The 19,358-nt window shown below is 38.7% G+C and overlaps 1 protein-coding gene across 5 annotated transcripts in view; it reads left to right on the top strand.

Annotated features, from left to right (window-relative positions):
* The window catches only part of SPATA6 (spermatogenesis associated 6), a 197,143-nt gene that overhangs the window by 58,034 nt on the left and 119,751 nt on the right, over positions 1-19,358 (top strand). For all 5 annotated transcript variants that reach the window (XM_035252998.3, XM_035252996.3, XM_035252995.3 and 2 more), the window contains exons 4-5: positions 9,083-9,124; positions 10,681-10,805. In XM_035252998.3, the coding sequence (XP_035108889.2) occupies positions 9,083-9,124; positions 10,681-10,805 (167 nt within the window). The remainder of the gene's footprint in view (positions 1-9,082; positions 9,125-10,680; positions 10,806-19,358) is intronic.

Below are 19,358 nucleotides of genomic sequence, written 5' to 3'. Positions count from 1 at the left end.
TGGAGAACAAGGATGTGTTAACAGGTCTGTCTTCACTTGCCGTTTGGCGAGTCCTGAGTTCTTGTCCCATGTCCAACAAGAATGAGGTTATGTGGACAACTGGAAGGTAAGTTTTTTTTTTTAAATTATACTTTAATTTCTGGGGTACATGTCCAGAACTTGTAGGTTTGTTACATAGGTATACATGTGCCATGGTGATTTGCTGCATCTATCATCTACATTAGTTATTTCTCCTCAGGCTATCCCTTCTGTAGCCCCTCACCCCCTGCTGTTTCTACTCTAACCCCTCACCCTCTGACAGGCCCTGGTGTGTGATGTTCCCCTCCCTGTGTCCATGGGTTCTCATTGTTCAAAACCCACTTATGAGTGAGAACATGTGGTGTTTGGTTTTCTGTTCTTGTGTCAGTTTGCTGAGAATGACGGTTTCTAGCTTTATCCATGTCCCTGCAAAGGACATGAACTAATCCTTTTTTATGGCAGCATAGTATTCCATGGTGTATATGTGCCACATTTTCTTTATCCAGTCTATCATTGATGGGCATTTGGGTTGGTTTCAAGTCTTTGCTATTGTGAACAGTGCTGCAGTAAACATATGTGTGCATGTGTTTTTACACTAGAATGATTTATAATCCTTTGGGTATATACTCAGTAATGGGATTGCTGGGTCAAATGGTATTTCTAGTTCTATATCCTTGAGGAATTGCCACGCTGTCTTCCACAATGGTTGAACTAATTTACACTCCCACCAACAGTGTAAAAGCGTTCCTGTTTCTCCACATCCTTTCCAGCATCTGTTGCCTCCTGATTTTTTTAAGAATCACCATTGTAACTGGTGTGAGATGCTTTCTCAATGTGGTTTTGAGTGCCAGTTTTCTAATGACCAGGGATAATGAACTCTTTAAAATATGTTTGTTGGCTATGTAAATGTCTTCTTTTGAATAGTGTCTGTTCAAATCCTTTGCCCACTTATTGATGGGGTTGTTAGTTTTTTTTCTTGTAAATTTGTTTAAGTTCTTTGTAGATTCTGGATATTAGCCCTTTGTCAGATGGGTAGATTGCAAAAATGTTTTCCCGTTCTGTTGATTGCTGGTTCACTCTAATGATAGTTTCTTTTGCTGTGCAGAAGCATTTTAGTTTAATTAGATCCTGTTTATCTATTTTGGCTTTTGTTGCCATTGCATTTGGTGTTTTGGTCATGAAGTCTTTGCCCATGCCTATGTCTGGAATGGTATTTCCTAGGTTTTCTTCTAGGGTTTTTATGGTGTTAGGTCTTATATTTAAATCTTTAATCTATCTTGAGTTAATTTTTGTATAAGGTGTAAGGAAGGGATCCAGGTTCAGCTTTCTGCAAATGGCTAGCCAGTTTTCACAACACCATTTATTAAATAGGGAATCCTTTCCCCATTGCTTGTTTTTGTCAGGTTTGTCAAAGATCAGATGGTTGTAGATCTGTGGCATTGCCTCCAGGGCCTCTGTTCTGTTCTATTGGTCTATATCTCTGTTTTGGTGCCAATACCATGCTGTTTTGATTACTGTAGCCTTGTAGTATAGTTTGAAGTCAGGTAGTGTGATGCCTCCAGCTTTTTTTTTTTTGCATAGGATTGTCTTGGCTATGCAGGCTCTTTTCTGGTTCCATATGAAATTTAAGGTAGTTTTTTTCCAATTCTGTGAAGAAAGTCAATGGTAGCTTGAGGGGGATAGCACTGAATTTATAAATTACTTTGGGCAGTATGGCCATTTTCATGATATTGATGCTTCCTAACCATGAGCATGGAATGTTTTTCCATCTGTTTGTGTCCTCTCTTATTTTCTTGAGCAGTGGTTTGTAGTTCTCACTGAAGAGGTCCTTCATATTTCTTGTTAGTTATATTCCCAGGAATTTTATTTTCTTTGCAGCAATTGTGAATGGGAGTTCACTCATGAATTGGCTATTATTGGTATATAGGAATGCTTATGATTTTTACACATTGATTTTGTATCCTGGGACTTTGCTGAAGCTGCTTATAAGTTTAAGGAGATTTTGGGCTGAGACGATGGGGTCTTCTAAATATACAATCTTGTCATCTGCAAATAGAGACAATTTGGCTACCTCTTTGCCTAATAGAATACCCTTTATCTCTTTTTCTTGCCTGATTGCCCTGGCCGGAACTTCTAATACTATATTGAATAGGAGTGGTGAGAGAGGACATCCTTGTCTTGTGCCAGTTTTCAAGGGGAATATTTCCAATTTTTGCCCATTCAGTATGATATTGGCTGTGGGTTTGTCATAAATAGCTCTGATTATTTTGAGATTCGTTTCATTGATATCTAGTTTATTGAGAGTTTTTAGCATAAAGGTCGTTGAATTTTGTCAAAGGCTTTATCTGCATTATTGAAATAATCATGTGGTTTTTTTCTTTGGTTCTGTTTATGTGTTGGATTACCTTTACTGATTTGTGTATGTTGAACCAGGCTTGCATCCCAGGGATAAAGCCGACTTGATTGTGATGGATAAGCTTTTTGATGCATTGTTGGATTTGGTTTGCCAGTATTTTATTGAGGATTTTCTCATCAATGTTCATCATGGATACTGGCCTGCAATTTTCTTTTTTAGTTGTGTCTTTGCCAGGTTTTGGTATCAGGAAGACGTTGGTCTCATAAAATGAGTTAGTGAGAATTTCCTCTTTTTGTATTGTTTGGAATAGTTTCAGAAGGAATGGTACCAACTCCTGTTTGTACCTCTGGTAGAATTTGGCTGTGAACGCAAATTCTGCCAGAGGTACAAACAGGAGTTGGTACCATGGACCTGGACTTTTTTTGGTTGGTAGGCTATTAATTGCTGCCTGAATATCAGAACTTGTTATTGGTCTATTCAGGGATTTGACTTCTTCCTGGTTTAGTCTTGGGAGGGTGTAAGTGTCCAGGAATTTATTAATTTCTTCTAGATTTTGTGGTTTATTTGCTTAAAGGTGTTTATTGTAATCTCTGATGGTTGTTTGTATTTCTGTGGGATCGGTGGTGATATCCCCTTTATCATTTTTTATTGCATCTATTTGATTCTTTTCTCTTTCTTCTTTATTAGTCTGGCTAGCAGTGTATTTTGATTTTTGCATCTATTTGATTCTTTTCTCTTTCTTCTTTATTAGTCTGGCTAGCAGTGTATTTTGATTTTAAAAAAAAGTTCTTGGATTCATTGATTTTTTTTGTGTGTCTGTATCTCCTTCAGGTCTGCTTTGATCTTAGTTATTTCTTGTCTTCTGCTAGCTTTTGAATTTGTTTGATCTTGCTCCTCTCATTCTTTTAATTGTGATGTTGGGGTGTCAAATTTAGATCCTTCCTCGTTTCTCTTGCCGGCATTTAGTGCTGTATATTTCCCTCCACACACTGCTTTAAATGTGTCCCAGAGATGCTATTACTTTGTGTCTTTGTTCTCATTGGTTTCGAGGAACATCTTTATTTCCGCCTTCATTTCATTATTTATCCAGTAGTCATTTAGGAGTGTATTGTTTAGTTTTCATGTAGTTGTGCAGTTTTGAGTGAGTTATTTAATCCTGAGTTCTAATTTAATTTCACTGTGTTCTGAGAGACTGTTTGTTATGATTTCTATTCTTTTGCGTTTGCTGAGGAGTATTTTACTTCCAATTTTGTGGTCATTTTAGAATAAGTGTTATGTGGTGCTAAGAAGAATGTATATTCTGTAGTATTGGGGTGAAGAGTTCTGTAGATGTTTATTATGTTCAGTTGGTCCAGATCTGAGTTCAAGTCCTGGATATTCTTGTTAATTTTCTGTCTTGTTGATCTGTCTAATATTGACAGTAGGGTGTTAAAGTCTCCCACTATTATTGTGTGGGAGTCTAAGTCTCCCACTATTAATGTGTGGGAGCTTAAGTCTCCTTATAGGTCTTTAAGAACTTGCTTTATGTAGCTGGTTACCCCTGTATTGGATGCATATATATTTATGATAGTTAGCTCTTCTTGTTGCATTGATCCCTTTAGTATTATGCATTGCCCTTCTTTGTCTCTTTTGATCTTTGTTGATTTAAATACTGTTTTAGCAGAGACTGGGATTGTGACCCGTTTTTTTTTTTTTTTTGCTTTCCATTTTCTTGGTAATCTTCCTCCATCTCTTTATTTTGAGCCTATGTGTGTCTTTGCATGTGAGATGTGTCTCGTAAATACATCACACCAATGGGTCTTAACTCTTTATTGAATTTGCCAGCCTGTGTCTTTTAATTGGGGCATTTAGCTCACTTACATTGAGGTTAATATTTTTATGTGTGAATTAGATCAAGTCATTTTGATGCTAGCTGGTTGTTTTGCCCGTTAGTTAATGCAGTCTCTTCATAGTGTTGATGGTCTTTACAATTTGGTATGTTTCTGAAATGAACATACAATTTGTTATGTTCCTTTCCATGTGTAGTTCTTCCTTCAGGAGCTCTTGTAAGGCAGGCCTGGTGACAAAATTTCTCAGCAGTTATTTGTTCATAAAGGATTTTTTTCTCCTTTGCTTATGAAGCTTAGTTTGGCAGGATATAAAATTCTGGGTTGAAAATTCTTTTCTTTAAGGATGTTGAATGTCGGCCCCCACTATCTTCTGGCTTGTAGGGTTTCTGCTGAGAGACCCACTGTGAGTCTGATGGGCTTCCCTTTGTGGGTAACCTGACCTTTCTCTCTGTCTGTGCTTAGTATTTTTTCCTTCATTTCAACCCTGGTGAATCTGACGATTACATGTCTTGCTCTTCTCGAGGTGTATTTTTGTGGTGTTTCCTGTATTTCTTTAATTTGAATGTTGGCCTGCTTTGCTAGGTTGGGGAAATTCTCCTGTATAACATCCTGAAGAGTGTTTTCCAACTTAGTTTCATTCTTCTCATCACTTTCACATACAATGATGAAATGTAGATTTGGTCTTTTCACATAATCCCATATTTCTTGGAGGCTTTGTTCATTTCTTTTCACTCTTTTTTCTCTAATCTTGCTTTCTTTATTTCATTGAGTTGATCTTCAATCTCTGATATTCTTTCTTTCACTTGATCGATTCAACTGTTGAAACTTGTGTATACTTCACGAAGTTCTTGTGCCTTGTTTTTCAGCTCTATCAGGTGGTTTATGTTCTTCTCTATGCTGGTTATTCCAGTTATCATTTCATCTAACCTTTTCTAAGGTTCTTAGCTTCCTTACATTGGGTTATAAAGGTGCTCCTTTAGCTTGGAGGAGTTTATTACCCACCCTTTGAAGCCTGCTTCTGTCAGTTTGTCAAACTGATTCTCTGTCCAGTTTTGTTCTCTTGCTGGAGGAGAAGAGACGTTCTGGTTTTTGGAATTTTCAGCCTTTTTGTGCTGGTTTCTTCCTATCTTTGTGGTTTTAACTACCTTTGGGTTTTGAAGTTGGTGCCTTTGGATAGGGTCTCTGAGTGGATTTCCTTTCCTGATGTTGAAACTATTTCTTTCTGTTTGTTTTCCTTCTAACGGTCAGCCTCCTCAGCTGCTAGTCTGCTGGAGTTTGTTCGAGGTCCACTCCAGACCCTGCTTGCCAGGGAATTACCATCTGGGGTGGCAGAACAGCAAAGATTGCTGCCTGTTCCTTCCTCTGGTAGCTTCTTCCCAGAAGGGTACCTGCCAGATGCCAGCCAGAGCTCTTCTGTATGAGGTGTCTGTCAGTTCCTAACTGGGAGATACCTCCCAGCTAGGGACTGACAGACATGCTGGGAGGTGTCTCCCAGTCAGGGACTGACAGACACCTCAGGTGACAGACTGCCTCAAGGGGTTCCCTGACATCTGTGTACCCTGACTGGGACATACCATTCAGGCAGGGATGTTTAAGTCTGCCGTATACCCACAACCACCCCTTTTCCCAGGTACTCTGTCCTAGGAGGGTGGGGTCTTTATAAGCCTTTTTTCAGGGATGCCCTGGTGAGCGAGGATGGAGTCTAGTGACACACTCTGCCTGCAGAGGCCTTGTTGAGCTGCTGTGGGCTTCATCCAGTCACTGTGTAAACTTCCCAGCCACTTTGTTTACACAGGTCATGTTAAAACCTACCTGACCCTCAGCAATGGTGGACACCCTTCTCCCCACCGAGCAGGAATGTCCCAGGTCGAGTTCAGACTGCTGTGCTGACTGTGAGAGTTTCAATCCAGTGGATTTTACCTTGCTGATCTTTGTGGGTATGGGACCCACCAGGCCAGATCACTAAGCTCCCTGGCTTCAGCCCCCTTTTTCAGGGGAATGAGCGCTTCTGTCTTGCTTGTGTTCCAGGCACCACTGGGGTATGAAAAAAAAACAGCTGTGGCTAGCTTGGTATCTTCTCAAATGGTTGCCCAGTTTTGTGCTGGAAACCCAGGGTGCTGGTGTTGTAGGCACTGGACGGAATGTCCTGCTCTGTGAGTTGTGAATACCATGGGAAAAGTGCAGTATCTGAGCCAGAATGCCAGGAAGAGTGTGCCAGAGTGCTGGGAAAAGTCCCTAATGGCCTCCCGTGGCTAGAAGAAGGAGTTCCTCGGCCCCTTGCACTTCCCGCGTGAGACAATACCTTACCCTTCTCTGGCTCGCCCTCCTTGTGCTGCACCCACTGTCTAACCAGCCCTAATCAGATGAACCATATACCTCAGTTGGAAATGCAGAGATCATCTGCCTTCTGCATAGCTCTCCCTGGGAGCTGTGCACTGGAGCTGTTCCTATTCAACCATCTTGTCAGCAATCTCAGTGAGTTTTATTGAGTGAAAGAACAGTTGTCAGTGGAGAGGGGTACCTAAGTGGGCAGCTCACTACTGAAAGTTTGGTAGTCCCAAAGTGTGGCTGAGTTCATAGTTTTTATGGGCTCAGAATGGGGGAGTGTATGCTGATTGTTTTGTGTGTAAGCAAACCAAAAAAGGCACCACTGAAAGATGCGTATCACAGTGCAAAACCAATTAGGGAAGGGCAGATATATGGAGAATAGGTGAAGGGTTGGGATCCGTCAGAGGAAAGTACCAAATGGGAAGAGAGGTTCTCAGTTTAATCTGTGGATTTATGTAAGACTTGTAGCTTGCTTTTAAGGTTTTAAACTGTGTTCAGTTTGAAGGTCAGGTTTCACTGGGGACCCTAAGCTGTCTGCCTTGGGATTTGTCTGCCTCCTGCTGCCATCACTATTCAGTGCTATGGTCAGGTCCCGAAGAGCATTTCCTCAGAGAAACTCTCACTGACTCCCTTAATAGATTAGGTCTTGTTATTATACTCTCTCATAACAGTGTACAACACCTTCATTAACTGGTATCTTGTAATTATACATTTATTTGTATCTTTATTTCATTTAATGTTTGTCTTCTCAATGTAATTTTAGGTTATTGAGAAAAAGGGCCAGGTCTATTTTTTTTTTCGTCATTATAGCCCCAAGTTATGTTGTGAAGGGAGTTTATAGTATTTCTTCATAGATTAAATATATAAGTACAAGGTTAAATGACTGAGATTTCCATAGGATGAAAGTGGTGGAATTTAAAATAAGAGATTATGCTGTTTTTATGGATCCTTGAAAGGTAGAAAGGGAATAACTTATTTTTCTTTTTATTTTATAAATTAATTTGAAATATTTCCATTATATTAAAAATATAAGGAGTTTTGTATTATATAGCTGACTCTTGAACAACATGTGTTTCAGTAGCATAAGCATAGATTCACTAGTATATGAATTTTTTTTTCAATAAGTGTATGGGAAACCTTTTTGGAGATTTATGGCAGTTTGAAAAAACTCACAGATGAACTGTGTAAACTTGTATTGCTGAAAAAAATTAAAAAGAAGTGTGTCATGAATGCATAAAATATCTGTAGATACTAGTTTATTTTATAATTTGCTGCCATAAAAACCTATTACAAAAACTTAAAATTAGGCCAGGTGTGGTGGCTCACACCTGTAATGCCAGCATTTTGGGCAGCCAAGGTGGGAGGATTGCTTGAGCCCAGGAGTTCAAGTTCAACACGGTGAGACCCCACTTCTACAAAAAAAAAAAAAAATTAGCTGGGCATGGTGGTGCCTGCTTGTGGTTTCAGCTACTTGAACCCAGAAGTTTCAGTCTGTGGTGAGTCATGTTCACACCAGTGCACTCCAGCCTGGGTAACAGAAGTGAGACCTTGTGTCAAAAACAAAACAAAACTTAAATTTATCAAAACTTTCACACACAAACACTGAGAAGACCATACAGGGCACATTCTTAGTCAAGAGAAATGTAAACAAATGTAAAGACAGTACTGATCATAACTGCATAACATTAACTGTGGTACATACTGCATGCACTACTATAATATATTGTAGCCACTTCATGTTGCTATTGTGTGGGCTCAAGTGTTCTGAGTATTCACTTAAAACACCGTGTGACAGGAATCATCTCTGCATGGGTAGTTCCCTTCTCTAGTAACTTGCACATCGTAGTAAAAAGTGATATCTTGTGGTTCTTACTTATTTTTCATTATTTTAGGTGAAATACCTAAAACCTGGAATAACACCATGGGACCCATGCAAAGTTTCACTAGTTATGCTGGAAGTACTCTCAAGAAGCAGAGAAAAGTCATGACATTACAATAAAAGTTGAATTGCTTGATATGTACCATGGATAGAGGTCTACAACTGTGGTTGCATTTCATTTCAGATAGACAATTTATCTTGTGAGCAGATAAGATAAACTTACTGTACAGTGTCATAAATGTGTTTTCTCATTCTTAGGATTTCCTTAATAACATTTCCTTTTCTCTAGCTTACTTTATGGTAAGAATACAATATATAATACATAGCATAAAATATACATTAATTATGTAATTAGTAACACTTGTGGTCAACAATAGGGTATTAGTTAAGAATTTGGGAAGTCAAAAATTAGACATGGATTTTTTGATGGCACAGGTGTTGGTGCCCCTAATGCTCAAGTTGTTCAAGAGTCAACTGAACCTTGCTGTACTCATCACTCTGCTTAAGAAATAGACATATTTATAAAAGTACACATTATATACTAATATATAAACATATGTGTAGCCTTCCTCGTGATTACTTTAGCTTTTAGACACTCCTGTGGTAAATTAAGTCATTTTTTTATTGTTAACTAATTTGTTTATTTAAGCCAATTTTTCTTCAAACTTTTAGATGATACAGCAGTGTTCGAGTTGATACAGCTAGTTCCACCAGGTAATATATACTGATTTAATGTATATCATAAATTGATGTAATATATATAATATCATGTATTATATATGATTAGATTATATTACATTATTTTATAAGGATATAATGTATTATATACTGATAAAGTAAAGTGACCTGGGAATTCATTTCAGTGACATGTTTTTTAATTTTAAAATCTTATCTTTCCAGGCTGGGCATGGTGGCTCATGCCTGTAATCCCAGCGCTTTAGGAGGCTAAGGCAGGCAGATCACCTGTGGTCACTCCTGTGGTAAATTAAGTCATTTTTTTGACTTTAAATTAACCCATCTCTACTAAACATCTAAAAATTAGCCAGGTGTGGTGATGGGTATCTGTAATCCCAACTACTTGGGGAGCTGAGGCAGGAGAATCGCTTGAACCCAGGAGGCAGAGATTGCAGTGAGCCAAAATCATGCCATTGCATTCCAGCCAGGGTGACAGAGCAAGACTCTGTCTCCAAAAAAAGAAAAAAAAAAATCTCATCTTTCCTCCTTTTCCCAAGTTAAGAACAATGTTGAGTTTCTATTGTTGATCTACTTGTATAACATCTCAATAGACCAAAATAATGTATACAGAAAGATTATGTGACTTTAATACATTATTCTAAAATTGAATAGTAATAATTGAAAATGGAAAGTAACTTACTCTAAAATATTGTGTGACAGTCATAAAAATTGACTTTTTGTTTTTGTAATTTTTCTAAAACTATATTTTTACTGATAAAGTAATTAACATTGTTTCTGTGTGTTGCTTATTATTGAGTGGAAAATAATAAAATATTAACTTATGTAGTAAATATTACAGTTCCCTGGAGAAGGCAGATTTAAAATATAGAGGCTAGTTCATTTCTGATACTTATTTCTGTGATTATAGGCATCTATATTAATAAAATTTTTATTTTATGTGAAAAATAGAGTGCTGACTGGGTGTGTTGGCTCACGCTGTAATACCAGACTTTGGGAGGCCAAGGCGGGTAGATCATGAGGTCAGGAGATTGAGACCATCCTGGCTAACATGGTGAAACCCCATCTCTACTAAGAAACATAAAAATTAGCTGGGTGTGGTGGCATGCACGTATAGACCCAGCTACTCGGGAGGCTGAGGCAGGAGAATTGCTTGAACCCAGTGGGGGTGGAGGTTGCAGTGAGCTGAGACTGTGCCATTGCACCCCAACCTGGGCAAAAAGGGCAAAACTCCATCTCAAAAAAAAAAGAAAAAATGTGGAGATGGTAATTGATATATAAATGTTAGACTTTATATTTTCAAAAGAACATTTTTTTTCCCCTAGGAAGTAAGTTTACATGACCATCTTCTGTCTCCAAAAGGGAAGGGGGGGACTACTAATATGTAGTATGTTTCTGGAAAAGGAAAATGTGTTAATATTTTTAATATATCTTTAATTTTCCTTTCATAGAAAATAAATATGGCCCAAACAGTTATTTCAGTAAGGCATCAGGCAATACATATATCATACTTGATGATTTTGCTTCTAAATAGAATATTTTGTTATAATTTGAATCATAGGCTATCTTTCTTGTAGTGGGTGAAACACTGTCTACCTATGATGAAAATACAAGAGATTTCATGTTTCCGGGTCCAAACCAAGTGTCTGGACACCATGATTCAAACCGCCAGGTTACCATGAGGAGGATTTCTGGCCTTCGAGTAAGTGCTTGCAATTTTCTGAATCAGTTTTTGATGAAAATCGTTGTCAGAAACCACCATGTAGCATTCAACATCTTAAATGTGAAGAACAAATTTAAAGTGTAATTTAGTTTAATTCTTGTTTTGTAGTTTAAATCTTAATTGTTTTAGATTTCACTCTTACTTAAACATATAAAGGTATTTATTTACAGCAAGGTGAAAACAGACTAATATGGTAAATTGGTTAAACATTGAAATCTAAATGAAAATAATTTAATAAAAGTCATGAATGTGCCATTCAAAATTAAAAAAATTTTAGTATACATTCTTCAGATCTTTGTTATCTCCTCCTTTCCCCTGTCCCCATCCCATCTCTGTCTGTCTATCTCTTTCTTCTCTTTATTTTTCTCTCTGAGGGGGAAAAAATGTTTATCATTCTTTAGGATAACAAACATTTGAAAAGAAAATGTTTGAAAAGATACTTAAACTCATTAGTATTCAGAGAAATCCAAATTAAAACAACCATATGATTTAATTTATATAGCTATAAGATTGGGAATTTTTAATAAATCTGATAATATCAAAAGTGAAACAATTTGAATCTTTTGTGTGTTATTATACCATGTGATATGGTTAGGCTCTGTGTGCCCATCCAAATCTCATCTTGAATTATAATCCCTGTAATCCTCCTGTGTCAAGGGTGTGATCTGGTGGGAGGTGATTGGATCATGGGGGTGGTTTCCTCCATGCTTTTCTCATGATAGCAGGTGAGTTCTCATGAGATCTGATGAGTGGTTGACATTTCCTGCTGCACACACATTTTTTTCTCTTGCTTGCTGCCATGTAAGATGATACGCCTGATCCCCTTCAATCATAATTTTAAGTTTCCTGAGGCCTTCCCAGCCATGCAGAACTATGAGTCGGTTAAACCTCTTCCCTTGATAAATTACCCAGTCTCAGATACTTCTTTACAGCAATGTGACAACGGACTAATTCAGTAAATTGGTACCACGATTGTGGGGCATTGCTATAAGATACCTGAGAATGTGGAAGTGAGTTTGAAACTGGGTAATGGGCAGATGGAGGAACAGTTTGGAAGGCTAAGAAGACAGGAAGATGTGGGAAAATTTGGAACTTCCTAGAGACCTGTCGAATGGCTTTGACAAAAATGCTGTTAGTGATCTAGGAAATGAAGTCCAGATGAAGGCTGTCTCAGATGGAGATGGGAAATTTGTTGGGAACTGGAATAAGGGTGACTCTTGCTATGCTTTAGCAAAGAGACTGGCAGCATTTTGCCTCTGCCTTAGAGATCCATGGAACTTTGAACTTGAGAGAGATGATTTATGGTATCTGGTGGAAGAAATTTCTAAGCAGCAAACCGTTTAAGAGGTGACTTGGGTGCTGTTAAAGGCATTCAGTTTCAAAATAGATATGGAACATAAAAGTTTGGAAAATTTGCAGCCTAACAATGTGAGAGAAAAGAAAAACCCAGCTGGGTGTGATGACTCACACCTGTAATCCCAGCACTTTGGGAAGCTGAGGCAGGTGGATCACCTGAGGTCAGGAGTTTGAGACCAGCCTGGTCAACATGGTGAAACCCCCGTCTACTAAAAATACAAAAAATAAGCTGGGCATGATGGCAGGCACCTGTAATCCCAGCTACTTGGGTGGCTCAGGCTGAGGCTGAGGAAGGAGAATTGCTTGAAGCTGGGAGGCAGAGGTGGCAGTGAGCTGAGATCCTGCCATTGCACTCTAGCCTGGGGGAAGCCCATTTTCTGAGGAGGAATTCAAGCCAGCTGTAGAAGTTTGCATAAGTAACAAGAAGTTTAATGTTAATCACCAAGACAATGGGGAAATGTCTCCAGGGCATATTCAGAGACCTTTGTGGCACCCCCTCCCATCACAGGCCCTGAGGCCTAGGAGGAAAAAGTGGTTTCCCAGGGTGGGCCCAGGATCCCCATGCTGGGTGCAGCCTAATGACTTGGTGCCCTGTGTCTCAGCTACTCCAGCCATGGCTGAAAGGGGCCAACATAGAGCTTGGCTTCTGAGGGTGCAAGCCTCAAGCCTTGGCAGCTTCCACATGGTGTTGAGAATGTGAGTACACAGAAACTAAGAATTGAGGTTTCGGAACTTCCACCTAGATTTCAGAAGATGTATGGAAATGCTTGGATACCCAGGCAGAAGTTTGTTGTGGGGGCGGGGCTCTCATGGAGAACCTCTGCTAGGGCAGTATGGAAGGGAAATGTGGGGTCAAAGACTCCACACAGAGTTGCTACTGGAGCACTGCCTAGTGGAGCTGTGAGAAGAGGGCCCTGTCCTCCAGACCCCAGGATTGTAGATACACTGACAGCTTGCACCATGCACCTGGAAAGGCCACAGATGCTCAGTGTCAACTAGTGAAGGCAGCCAGCAGGGAGGCTGTACCCTGCAAAGCCACATGAGTGGAGCTGCCCAAGACCATGGGAACTCACCTCTTGTATCAGTGTGACCTGGATGTGAGATATGGAGTCAAAGGAGATCATTTTGGAGCTTTAAGGTTTGATTGCCTCGCTGGATTTTGAACTTGCATGGGGCCTGTAGCCCTTTTGTTTTGGCCAATTTCTCCCATTTGGAATTGTTGTATTTATTCAATGCCTGTACCCCCATTTTATCTAGGAAGTAACTAACTTGCTTTTGATTTTACAGGCTTATAAGCAGAAGGGAGTTGCCTTGTCTCGAAACTTTGGACTGTGGACTTTTGAGTTAATGCTGAAATGAGTTAAGACTTTGGGGGGCTGTTGGGAAGGCGTGATTGGTTTTGAACTGTGAAGATACAAGATTTAGGAGGATCCAGGGATGGAAGGATGTGGTATGGCTCTGTGTCCCCACCCAGATCTCCTCTTGCAGCTCCCATAATTCTTGTATGTTGTGGGAAGGACCTGGTGGGAGATGATTGAATCATGGGGATGGATCTTCCCCATGCTGTTCTCATGATAGTGAATGGGTCTCATGAGATCAGATGGTTTTAAAAACAGGAGTTTCTCTGCATAAGCTCTCTCTTTGTCTGACACCATCCATGTAAGATGTGATTTGCTCCTTCCCTGCATTCCATCATGATAGTGAGGCCTCCCCAGCTATGTAGAAGTGTAAGTCCAATAAGCCTCTTTCTTTTGTAAATTGCCCATTCTCAGGTATGTCTTTATCAGTACCATTAAAATGGACTAATAACCGTATCTATCTTAAAGGTGTATTCTCTCTGGCATACTCAGAACCTTTTTAAGAATGTTTACTTGTTTGTTCATAATAGTGAAAATGGAAATAATTGATATGTCTGTTAGTAGGAGTTTGGATAGATTAGTTGTAAAACATTTATGTAGTAGAAATATATATTCATACACCTAAAATTAAAAGCTGCATTAAGTGACAGCTTACTCTCTATCTTTTACTATAACTTCCTTCAGGTTCTGTGGACGATTTGAAAATATTTTATTGCTGAAAATAAGTCTTCCATGCAGGGAAACTGAGAGAAGCCCATGCCATTTCAAAAGAGAAAAAGCAAAAATTGTCTAGCTTGATATTATTTGGACAGATCTTTAAAACTAATTTTATACAATATTAGAGTAGTCCAAATAAGGAGAGTATTGTTGTATGAACAGATATACTGAACGAAGTAATTTCTCCTGTAGATTTATCATATGCCTTATTCCAAGAAAAAGCTGGTTCATCTTAATGAAAGTATAAAAGTTGACTAAGTAGTAAGTCTATAAAGCTATACCTTCTTTGGGATATTTCATTGTACATTAGCAAGCTTCTGTACTATAAAAGTCTTCAAAGAGTGTTTCAAGATCTGTGTGGAAACATACAGTGAACAAATAATCATATTTAAAAATTATGGTCTCTTTATGGTAATTAAAAATTCTGTATGATACCAATATGGCAATATAAACTCAAGATTATGGACCATTAACTGGGATTTATTTTTTCATCATTTATTTTGAATTACTTTTACATTTATTTGGAAGATGATGGATTATAAAAGCAAAAGTATATAAAAATTAGGACTTCTAGAAATGGCAGTTTGAAGGTATTGAGAATTCTTTCTTCCACACAAAATGAGTATAAAACTAGACAAAATTTCTAGAAACAACAAAATCAGGATACTGGAAACTGACAAGGAAAGACAAATGAAGTTTTCATGCTTGAAAAACTGCTAGAGCTTTGGGTATAACTGGCAAGAGTATTAACAAACTGACGAGAGTATTAGCATTGTTGCTTTGGATGCTCTCATACTCTGTTTGGTAAGTGAGAATGAGAGTTTATCTGTTCTGGAGCTAGGTGCAAAAATCAGCAGCTTTGCTACCTGGGAGGTCAGAAGCAATTTTGGGCATGACACAAATAGTATGGCTTTGCCTGCTAACTGTGGGGGATTCAGTTAGAGTAGACAAAGAAACCCAACCACTTTGCTAGGCAGAGCTCTAACTGGGGCAAGGATTATACCTCTCAGAAAGTTGACAGGGAGGTCCTGGAAGTAAGGTAATAATAAAGGGCGGAGGTAAACTCTCCACCTATTTTTGGCCGACTGTGAAACTGCATGTCAAGGGGAGACACTCAAAGTCCAGCCAAAAATGAAAGCAAAAGGAGATTGGAGTCTTGGCTGCAATTTTGAATGATTTCCTAGTCTACACACAGGTAATCAGTAGAGGGTGGGACTCTTACGGGTTCATTGCATGGCCACTTACCTATGCATATGCAGGTGAGATTCCTAGAAAGCCTCAAAGAATAAAAATACATAGAACATATATAAACTGAACACCAAATTGGCAGTTCTAAATCTAGCCATATCTATCATTATATTTAAATATGAATAGGACAAATGCTTCAATCAGTAGTTTGTTGCCCTGGCAGAAAACAATGCACACCTTCTGGGAATTCTTGTGATTGTGCATAATCATCTGTGATTCCCAGGCTAGCCTCCTGAAGCCTTTACTATGGCAAGGATTCAGACCACATTTGGGATTAATTTCTGGCACTTTCATGGATGAACTGAGTAACCTTTGGCAAAGCACTATAACATGGAGATATCATAGGGTTTTTGGGTAGATTAATGTAAACTTATAAATGGTTATAGCAGTGTCTGGCAAGTAAACACTCAATAAATGTTAGGGATATGATGATAGCCATGAATATCATGATGGTGATGATGGAGTAGTGATGATGATAATATCTCCTGTTCTAGATTGTGAACTCCATTAAAACAGAATCTCTGACTTTCTCATCTTTGAATTTAACACAACACAGTATCTTGCCTGGAGTAGTTACTTAATAAATATCTCTTGATTAAATTGAATGAATGAATTGCATCTTCATAGATGAACTGACACTTGAAATAGTGTGATGATTAATTTTATGTGTCAGTTTGGCTAGATTATGGTGCCCAGTTATTTGACCAAACACAAGTCTAGGTGTTACTCTAAAAAGTATTTGACAGTTGTGATTAATGTTTACAATTACTTGACTTTAATAAAGAAGATAACCTTCGAGATTACTTTAGCATTTGAATGGGCTTCATCTAATTGAAGACCTGAAAAGGAAAAACTGAGGTTTTTTGATAAAGCAGGGATTATTTTGTTTTGTCTTGTTTTTGAGGCAGGGTCTTGCTTTGTTGCCCGGGCTGGAATGCAGTTACATGATCATGGCTTACTGCAGCCTTGACATCCTGGGCTCAAGCCATCCTTTCACCACAGTCTCCCAAGTTGCTCGAATGACAGACATTCACCACCTTACCCAGCAAATTAAAAAAAAAATTTTTTTGGTACAGACAGGGTCTCTCTCTGCTGCTCAGGTTGGTCTCAAACTCCTGGGCTTGGTCTCCCAAGGCACTGGGATTACAGATATAAGTCACAGTTCCCGGTCTGAAGGAGGAATTTTGCCTCAAGACTGTAGCAGAAATTCTATCTTAGTTTCCAGCCTGCTGGCCTGCCCTACAGATTTCACACTCAAGATTGCACGTCAGCTTCTCCCCAAGTTTCCAGCTTGCCATGAGAAGTCCAAAGTGGATTTTGGACTTCTCATCTCCCTCAATTGTGTGAACTAATTCCTTAAAATAAGTCTCTTTATGTATATCCCATGAGTTTTGTTACTCTGAAGAACATTGACTGATAAAGCTGGATTTTTTAAAATTCAGTAAAATAAAGGCTAAAACATTGATTGAGTTCTTATCATGTGACCAGCAATATATGGAGAGGGGTAAAGTGATAACTTACAGTCTAGGTTGTGGTAGTTATAAAATACATCCAGAAATTCTTTGATATTCCTCTCTTTCTAAGGCGGAGCTAGTTTCCCTCCTATTAAGTCACTATTTCCAGTGATTCTAACAGATACATGACAAAAGTGACAGTATTATACTTTTGGTATCAGGTCATTAAAATCATTGGGGCTTCTGCTTTGCACTCACTTGAGGATCACTCATGTGGTGGAAGTTACCTGTCATGTGTAAGAACCCTCAAGCAGCTGTGTCTCATAGAGGAGAGGGTAGAAGCTGGACAGACTCTGCAATTAAAGCTTGAAGATCCTTGAAGAAATTTTCACATGAGCATTTGCAGGAAAGTGAGATAAATGTTACTGAAAACTAGCAGAGAAGGGGATTCTTGTTATGTAACAGCAGCAAGTTTAACAGCACAGCCACTTAATCTTAATGTGGAATGTAGAATAGCTGTCTAATGAAATGATAGTCTAAGGAGGCTTGCAGGCAGTGTTAAAGGGGATATTTGGTTTCTTTTTGCTGCGTGTTCCACAATATGAGAGGGGAGAAAACAAAAGGAAAGGCTGTTAGGAAAGAGTTGGACCTTACTGATTCTGATGATTCTGAGTCCTTCCCAGTTGCAGACAATGCTGAAATTGAAGAAATGACTTAGGAGCAAAAATCATTTCAGAGTACTTTTGGAAAATTATGATCTGATGGTGAAACTAAGGCTGTGAATGTAAAATCTTTCATTAAAACCTCATAAATATCTAACATTTTGCCAGAAAATCATTTAATCAAACACAGCTTTGTTTAAACACTTAAGGGTACTGTTTTTCAGCATTCTCAGCAGAAGTCCAATATAGAGAAGGGTATGGCTTTTGTCTAATGGAGTGAACTCCAATAAGATTCACATGAGTACCACAAAAAGAAATGGAAGAACATGAAGTTGGCAGAAATGCCACCAATTTGGTCCAAAATTGAGAGAGACATTATAAAAGGAAAAGCCTCCTGAATCCTCAAAATTCTATTGATAGGACCCAAACTCAGAGCACTATGCAGCTTCAAACAGTCTACCTCTCATTGTAAAGGAATAGTGATTCAAAGGATGAAAGCGAGTACCCAGAATGTGAAACCAAGAACCGTGGGTAGTTATTTCTGAACAGAAAACAGGACTAAGTCCTAATCAAGGAAGGTCTATCACTTCCCTGGCTGTATTTCAGAATTGTTATCCTATTTTCCCCCTTTTTGAATAGGAATGTCTGTAGTGATTGTCCTGTGCCTGCTGCACATGTGCACCTTGGGCATGTGTGAGGCAGATAACTTTTCTCCTTAGGTCATATATCTTCTGATTGTAAGAAACTATATTTTAGGAGCTGTACATAAAGAACTACACCTCAGTAGCTTTGTCTGTACCAGGATTTTATTAAGATGCCAACATCTTGGACTTCAAGCTGAAGTAGTAGAAGGATGAGACTTTAATTATTTTCTTTTTTTTTCTGGTAGAGCATGAATGTATTTTGCATGTGAGAGGAATGTAAGTAGTTTGTGGTCAGAGAGCAGACTGGTGGTTTTAAACCTGTACACAAAAGTTTTGCTCCTCCTTCATTGAAAACGTAGCCTAACTACTCTGCCCTTAAGTTTGGATTATACTTAGTGAGTCTAATAAATAGAATATGGTAGGGGTGACAGTGTAGGATTCTGAGACTACATCATTGTGGCTTCTTTCTTGCTTTGCTCTTGGATTATCCACTTTGATTAACTAGAGCCACATCATGAGGGCACTCAATAGCCCTTTGGAGAGGTTTATGAGTTGCTGAACTTGCCAAAAGCTAGAAAGGAACTGAGGCTTCCAGCCAATAGCCCTGTGAATGAACCTACTTGAGAAGCAGATGCTCCAGCTCTAGTCGTGTTTTCAGATGACTGCAGCCTAAGTGACATCTTGAACATAATTTCATGAGAAATTTCAACACAGAAACACATTGCTCAACCTCTCTGACTTCTGACCCACAGAAATTACATGAGATAATAAATCTTTACTCATGCTTTAAACCACTAAGTTTCAAGGTGATTTGTTTTGTAGTACTAGATAATTAACAAGCAGACATAGTAGATATCACTATGAAGATATGTTTGCAGAATAACACACACTGAAAATGTAGCCTAACTGCTCTTCTTGAGTGTAGACTGAGTGATTCTAATGAGTAGAATGTGGTAAGAATGACATCAGTTCAGTTAATTGTTAGGCAACTCTGATTTACCTTTTCTTTAATGTATTTGATGTTTTTAAACTTAATCACAGGTTGGATCTGTTGAGGCCAAATGTAGGTGTTGAACTAAGGGAGACCTGTGGG

This window comes from Callithrix jacchus, chromosome 7 (genome assembly GCF_049354715.1).
Source record: "Callithrix jacchus isolate 240 chromosome 7, calJac240_pri, whole genome shotgun sequence".
Taxonomy (NCBI): domain Eukaryota; kingdom Metazoa; phylum Chordata; class Mammalia; order Primates; family Cebidae; genus Callithrix; species Callithrix jacchus.
This window is presented reverse-complemented; position numbering and strand designations above follow the sequence as displayed.